General features: G+C 66.7%; 2 protein-coding genes across 2 annotated transcripts in view; one reads left to right on the top strand and one right to left on the bottom strand.

Moving 5' to 3' along the window:
- Positions 1–188: 188 nt before the first annotated feature.
- Positions 189–3,915, bottom strand: MNEG_0386 (hypothetical protein; the record flags this gene model as incomplete). Its single annotated transcript, XM_014051136.1, has 8 exons — positions 189–392; positions 691–783; positions 1,022–1,749; positions 2,001–2,541; positions 2,690–2,951; positions 3,135–3,211; positions 3,414–3,467; positions 3,613–3,915. 8 exons carry the CDS (start codon positions 3,913–3,915, stop codon positions 189–191), a joined length of 2,262 nt encoding a protein of 753 aa, XP_013906590.1.
- Positions 3,916–5,075: 1,160 nt separating this feature from the next.
- The window catches only part of MNEG_0385 (Tyrosine-protein kinase TXK), a gene marked incomplete at both ends in the record, with an annotated part of 5,776 nt that continues 4,961 nt past the window's right edge, over positions 5,076–5,890 (top strand). Inside the window, 3 exons of the mRNA XM_014051135.1 lie at positions 5,076–5,117; positions 5,521–5,574; positions 5,687–5,796. Coding sequence (XP_013906589.1) covers positions 5,076–5,117; positions 5,521–5,574; positions 5,687–5,796 — 206 coding nt within the window. The remainder of the gene's footprint in view (positions 5,118–5,520; positions 5,575–5,686; positions 5,797–5,890) is intronic.

Genomic DNA, 5,890 nt, shown 5'->3' with positions numbered 1-5,890 from the left:
CAACGCGGGGCGGCTGTTGGTTCGTGGCGCTGGCAAGACCAAAGGGACTGCCCAGCGGTCGCTCGTTTCCAAGCAGCAGTGCCGTGGTCAGCCACAACTCAGATTTGGATTAGGTGGCTGCTCATTGAGAAGGCGGCCGTCTGTGCCGAAAAGAAGCCGCTTCTTGTAGTGTCGCAGACAGCCGCTGTTCAGCTCTCAGATTTGCTTCGCTCCCCGCTCGGCACGCGGCCGCACGCCCTGAGGCGCACACCAAAGCTGTACACGTCCGCGGCCTTGCTCATGCGGCCCTCGAGCAGCAGCTCCGGCGGCATGTGCGTCACGGTGCCGTATGTGCGCGTCGAGATGACGCCGTCCTCGTCGCAGACGGTGTGGCTGAGGCCAAAGTCAGACACCTGAGAGCCGGGTGAGCGGCCGCGCACAGGGGGACAGGCGGGGTCAGCACAGACGCATCAAAGGGCAGGGCGCGCACTTGTGGAGACGGGTGCATCTAGGCGCAACAGGCGCCTGCTGCTTTCCCCACGGCACGGGCCGGCGCCAGGGGACATCAGGGCTTAGGGTTGAGGGTCTCCCTCAAACAGCGGGCTGCAGTTCTGAGCCGCATGCAGATCTGAGATCAGGAAGCTTCCGGGCCGCAGGGCCTTGCGGGGCCGTGTGCGAAGCAACGCGGCCGCGCGGGGCGCGCCCCCTCACCTTGGCCACGAAGCCCCGCGGGTCGCGCTCTGCGCCCTCGGGCGCCGCGGCCAGCAGCACGTTGAACGCGGTGAGGTCGCCATGCAGCACGCCCTGGTTTAGGGGTGCGAGGCAGCGAGGCGTAAGATAAGAGGGGACGCTCCGCGAAAAATGAGGCTGTTTCGGACCATGGAAGCGGCTTTCAAACGTGGGCGCCAGCACACCACGACCGCTTGGCTTCCACGTTCGGCCCGCAGGCCCGCGAGCGGCCACCCTTCGCCGCGTCGGAGCGGCGGCCTCGCCGGCCTGCGCGACGACTCGCCGCGGCACGCATACTATGTACCAGCCGCACCTCGCTGTGCAAGTAGGTCATGCCGGCCGCGATCTCCCTCGCCGTAGTAATGACCGCCCGCACGTTGAGCTCGCTGCCGGCGGCGGCGGCGCGGCCGCCGCCGCCGGGGCGCTCGCCGATGCTGAGGCGGCGCCCGGCCTTGAACCAGCCCGCATCGATCGCGTCGGCGACACTGCCCAACCCGCAGTACTCCAGGACCAGCCACGCCTCGATGCCCCGCAGCCGCTCCCTGGACCCGTGCCCGCGCCGGCGCCCGTCGCCGCCGTCCAACGCGCCTGCGCCGATCTCGACGCCAAACGCCGCCGCCGCCGGCGCGGGCGCCCGCCAGCTGGCGCCCGCAGGGGCGGCGTCGCCGTCATCGTCGCTGTCGGACTGCTGGCGGCACGGCGCCTCTGTGGGCCGTGTGAGGAACTTGAAGTTGCGCACCACGTTGGGGTGGCTGACGCGCTCCTGCAGCAGGCCCTCCAGCAGCGCCGCGCGCCGCGCGTTCGCGCGCGCCGCGCGGCGCTGCGCGGACGCGGCAGCGGCGGCGGCAGCGTGGGCGTCCACCGTGCCGGCGGCGGAGGCGGCGGCGGCAGCGGTGGCAGCAGCGGCGGCGTGCTGTGCAGGGCCGAGCCCGAAGACCCCGGCGTGGCTGTCCTCGGTGATGACCTCATCAGAGTCACCGGTGATATCATCCTGCTGCAGCTCAATAATCTTGATCGCCACCTGGGTGCCGTGCCAAGTGCCTGGGGCAACAAGGGCGGAAAGGGTTGGAGGCACAGCAGGATGATGTAGCAAGACGTCATATTGATTGCGTGTGCCGGCAAGGTGCGTGCCGTTGGTCAGCGCACACCACGCAGTCCGCCGCCAGGCGACAAGCTTTAGGTAGCGGGGATTGCACAATGGCACACACGAGCTCACACAGCAAGCGCGCACATCGCGCACAGCAGCTGGTGGTGGCGCGCCGCGCAGCAGTGCCGCGGCGCTCGCGCCCCACCTGCGTACACGCGCCCGAAGCTGCCCTTCCCCAGCAGCGGCCCCAACTTGATCTCTGCAAAGAGGCTGTGGTCTGCGGGCGAGCTGAAGATCTGGCCTCGAGATAGCGTAGTCATCAGGCCCGAGAAGTCGCTGAACGCGCCCGACAGCGCCCTGCTGCCGCTGCTGTGCAGCGAGCCCAGCCGGGCGCTGACCACGTCGCCGACGGCACTGGCGATGGTCACATTGCCAGACACGTGCGGCGACTGTGGCGGCGCCCCGCCCCCGGCGGCCTGGAACGTTGGTGAGGGCCACAGGCCGTCGTCGCTGCGCGACGGCACCGCGGCCGGCGCGTGGCGCCCGCTCGTGCTGGCGCTTGTGGTGATGCCGTAACGCCCCGCCGCCGTACTGGCGCCGCCCGCGCTGCGGCCGCTGCCGCGGAAGCTGCATGTGCTGCGGCCGCTGTTCCTTGAGCTGCTGATGCTGCCGATCGCGCTGGTGCGACCGCTGCCCGCGACGGAGAACTCGAACTGCGCCGCGGGCGCGGCGGTCGGCTCGTGCACCTGCGACGGCGCGGCGGAGGCGTGCGGCAGCCTCTGCATGACGCTTGCGAGTGCATCGCAGCTGGGCGGCAAGTGCAGCGAGCGCGTCGGGCGAAGCGGCAATTACAGCAACCGCATCCGTCATGAACGTATTGGCTGAGGTGCGCACCTGGCTGAGGGCCGAGTCCTTTTCGAGGTCGCGCACCACCATCTCCGCCATGTTGACCAAGACGCTCCTCGTCGCGCCGTCCAACGCCCGCGGCTGACAGTCGACGACGCAGAGCGTGCCCAGCCGCGCGCCGGCAATAGACAGCAGGGCGCAGCCGGCGTAGAAGCGGAGGCGGGGCGGGCCCGCGACGAGGGGGCTGAGGCGGAGGCGGTCGTCTAAGAGGGTGTCCTCCACTATCAGCGGCTCGCCGCTCGGCGGCGCCCTGCAGGGCGCAGGTGGCGAGGCGGCGAGGTGAGCGAGGTGGCCGTGGGGCGTCAGGCCGCGCCGGGGGCGCAAGGACGGCACAAGGATGAGGTGCATGTGCGTGGCAGCTGCCGTGTGAACCCGCAGAGTGTGCAGGCCCTGTCTTGGGGGCGCAAGGGGCCTGGGGGTGGGAAAGGCTCACCATTCGTCGAGCAGAGCGCCGGCGCCGCCCCTCGCGCCGTCGGGCGCGCCCACGAGCGACACGCGGGTGACGGGCGCCTGCGTCGCGGCGGCGGTGCAGAGGTTCTGGAGCAGAATGCAAGGAACCTCAGGGGCCGCCGGCGCGACGCAGGGCCCCTGCAGCCGACTACATAAGCTGGAGCAGCAGACGCAAGCCGCGGTCAATTGCGGCGCGCTGCCCGCAGCGCCACGCTGCCCGCCCATACGTGCGGGGGCGCGCGGGGCAAACGCAAACCCCCACCTTGAAGACCATCCGGCACAGCCGCCTGACGCCGTCGAAACGGGGGTCCGGGTCCTGCAATGGGTAGACGGCACTGAGCACAAACCATGCCCGCCGCTGCATGCCACACACCCAAGCCAGCGATCCCATTCTGCGCACGCTGACCTCCTCGCATGGCATCGGGTGCAGTAACACGCGCGGGATGTGAGCCGAGGCTCACCGCGTCCAGCGCTGCCAGAGCCTCTGCATCCTCGGCATCCTGCTGCTGCTGCTGCTGCTGCTGCTGCTGCTGCTGCTGCTGCTGCTGCTGCTGCTGCTGCTGCTGCTGTTGTGCCTCCTGCCGCGCCTGCTGCTGTTGTGGCTGTAGTGACTGCTGCCGTTGTTGCTCATGCTGCCGCAGGTGTTGATGAAGGTCACGCTCCTTGTCGGCGACGCGAGGCGTGCTGCTGTCAGGCTGTGCCTGCTGGCCGTCCGCGGGCAACCCCTTGCCGCGGCCCAGCTTGGACCTCAGCGCCTTCAACATGCTATCTTCATGAACAGGGGCGCCCACGACACTGTGCGCTGAGACTTGAGAGTCGGGATCGCCCGCTACGGTATTATAAGGCCGACATTGCCATCAGATTATGTTTGAGATTTTACCAGCTTCACTCGCAGCTGCACCTTGCTTCATGCTGGGGTGGGGTAAGCAGCCAATGGAAGTTTGTGTGCGTCCCAAGCTCCCACCCCTCACCAGAACCCCACTAGGCGTCCATGCCACTAGACTGGCATGGCAAGTGCTTAATAAGGTGATGAGAATGCGAGTTTAGCATCAGGGATTTGATGCTCAGCGAGCTGGACCGGCTGCTCCTTGTGACACTGGGCCAGCGTCGAAACTTCTCACACTGACGTGAAAGGTTCACACGAGAACACATTGCTGCTGTGACACATGCATAACCCCTAGCTGCTCCAGTAACTCAGCACTCTTGCAAGTGTGTTCAATGGGGGTGTGCCATACCGCTACCAGCCTCTCAAATCAAGCTCACCCCGGCATGGCTCTTTCACGCACTTGCCGGGCTGCGCCCTTACTGAAAATGTTTGTGAGGCGCGCATTTGGCCAGCATCCTTCTGCATGCCTTTTGAGATGCTGCAACGCTCGCTGTCTGCACGCAACAGAGGCGCTGGTGATATGTTCGGTATACAGCGTCTGGGCTGGGCATGGCCGCCTGGGGCAATTGGGGCCCAGAGGCGTGCAGGGCACCAACTATGTCGTTGATGTCACCAGCTGAGAGGGTACCCCACTGCAAAGGCCGCCGTTCAAGGGCCTTGCGACCAATCGCTGGCGGCGATGTGCAGTGCCGTTCTTCCTTGTGTTGACGATGGCTCTACAGTAGGCATGTGGCACAGCTGTCTGCTTATGATAAGGCAGGCCATGCGTTTGCGTTTGAAACTCAGATGCACCCCATCTATGCAGCTTTCTGGGTTCGGGCCCACCCAGAACCACACTGCGCATCTGTGCGGCAGCTGCTGGGCGCAGGTGACCTGGCCGGTGCGCCCGACACAGTGGCGCCTGCCTAGCCCTCCAGCTTGGTCGTGCAGCAGGAAATTGCCTCAAGTATATCACAGAGCGCACGCATGGCTTTGCCGTGTCTTGAACGGTTGTCAGCGCAGGAGTGATCTGAAGTAGACGTTGCTCGCGTCGCCAGGATGGGGTGTGCATCGTCACGCCCAGTGTCTGTGGCGGTGAAGGTGAGGTCCAGACCCCTGGCTGGTGGCGAGGTTGTGTCGGGGTGCGCCACTCACACCGGTGTCTCTGCTGCATGCAGGATCCATCTAGTGCCTCAAAGGTAGAGGAGGTTCTCAAGAGTGCCGTAGAAGAAGTGGAGGACACGAAGGCACCGCATGCCGTTCAGTACTGCGGGGCGCCATGCGCCTTGAACGAGCCATCGCGGATCAAACATTTACATGGGTTGGGCTTGTTGGACACGGTGAGGTGACATGTCAGAGGACGCGATTTGCGAAGCTGCTAGCGGATGCTGCGCACCATGTAACCGCTGCCGAGCTCCCACCGCTTGCGCTCGCGCTGTGCTTTGCTGTGCGCTGACGGACGCTCAGCGCGCCGCTGGCGTTATGTACTCAACCTGATCCCCAGGCGGCGGAGGAGCGCTACGACAACATCACCAAGCTCTGCTGCATGATCTTCAAGGTGGGGGGACCTCCACAGCCTGCGCCCCGCCGGCCTGTCACTCCCAAACAGCTCTCCTCCGAGGGCTGCCCCCGCCCACATTCCAACCCTGCTGCGCCCCGCTCCGCCCCAGGTGCCCATCGCGCTGGTATCCCTCGTCGACGTCGACAGGCAGTGGTTCAAATCCGAGCAGGGCCTCGGCGGCGCGCAGCAGACCGACCGCACGTCCTCATTCTGTGCATGGTGCGCCGCGCTGCACGCAGGCTGTGCGTGCGGCAGGTCGCCGCGCTCGCCGCTGCGGCTGGCGGAGGTCCTCAACGAACCAGCAGCATGCGGC

Source organism: Monoraphidium neglectum (assembly GCF_000611645.1).
Source record: "Monoraphidium neglectum strain SAG 48.87 unplaced genomic scaffold scaffold00030, whole genome shotgun sequence".
Taxonomy (NCBI): domain Eukaryota; kingdom Viridiplantae; phylum Chlorophyta; class Chlorophyceae; order Sphaeropleales; family Selenastraceae; genus Monoraphidium; species Monoraphidium neglectum.
Note: the sequence above shows the minus strand (reverse complement) of the source record. Positions and strands in the feature narration are given on the sequence as shown.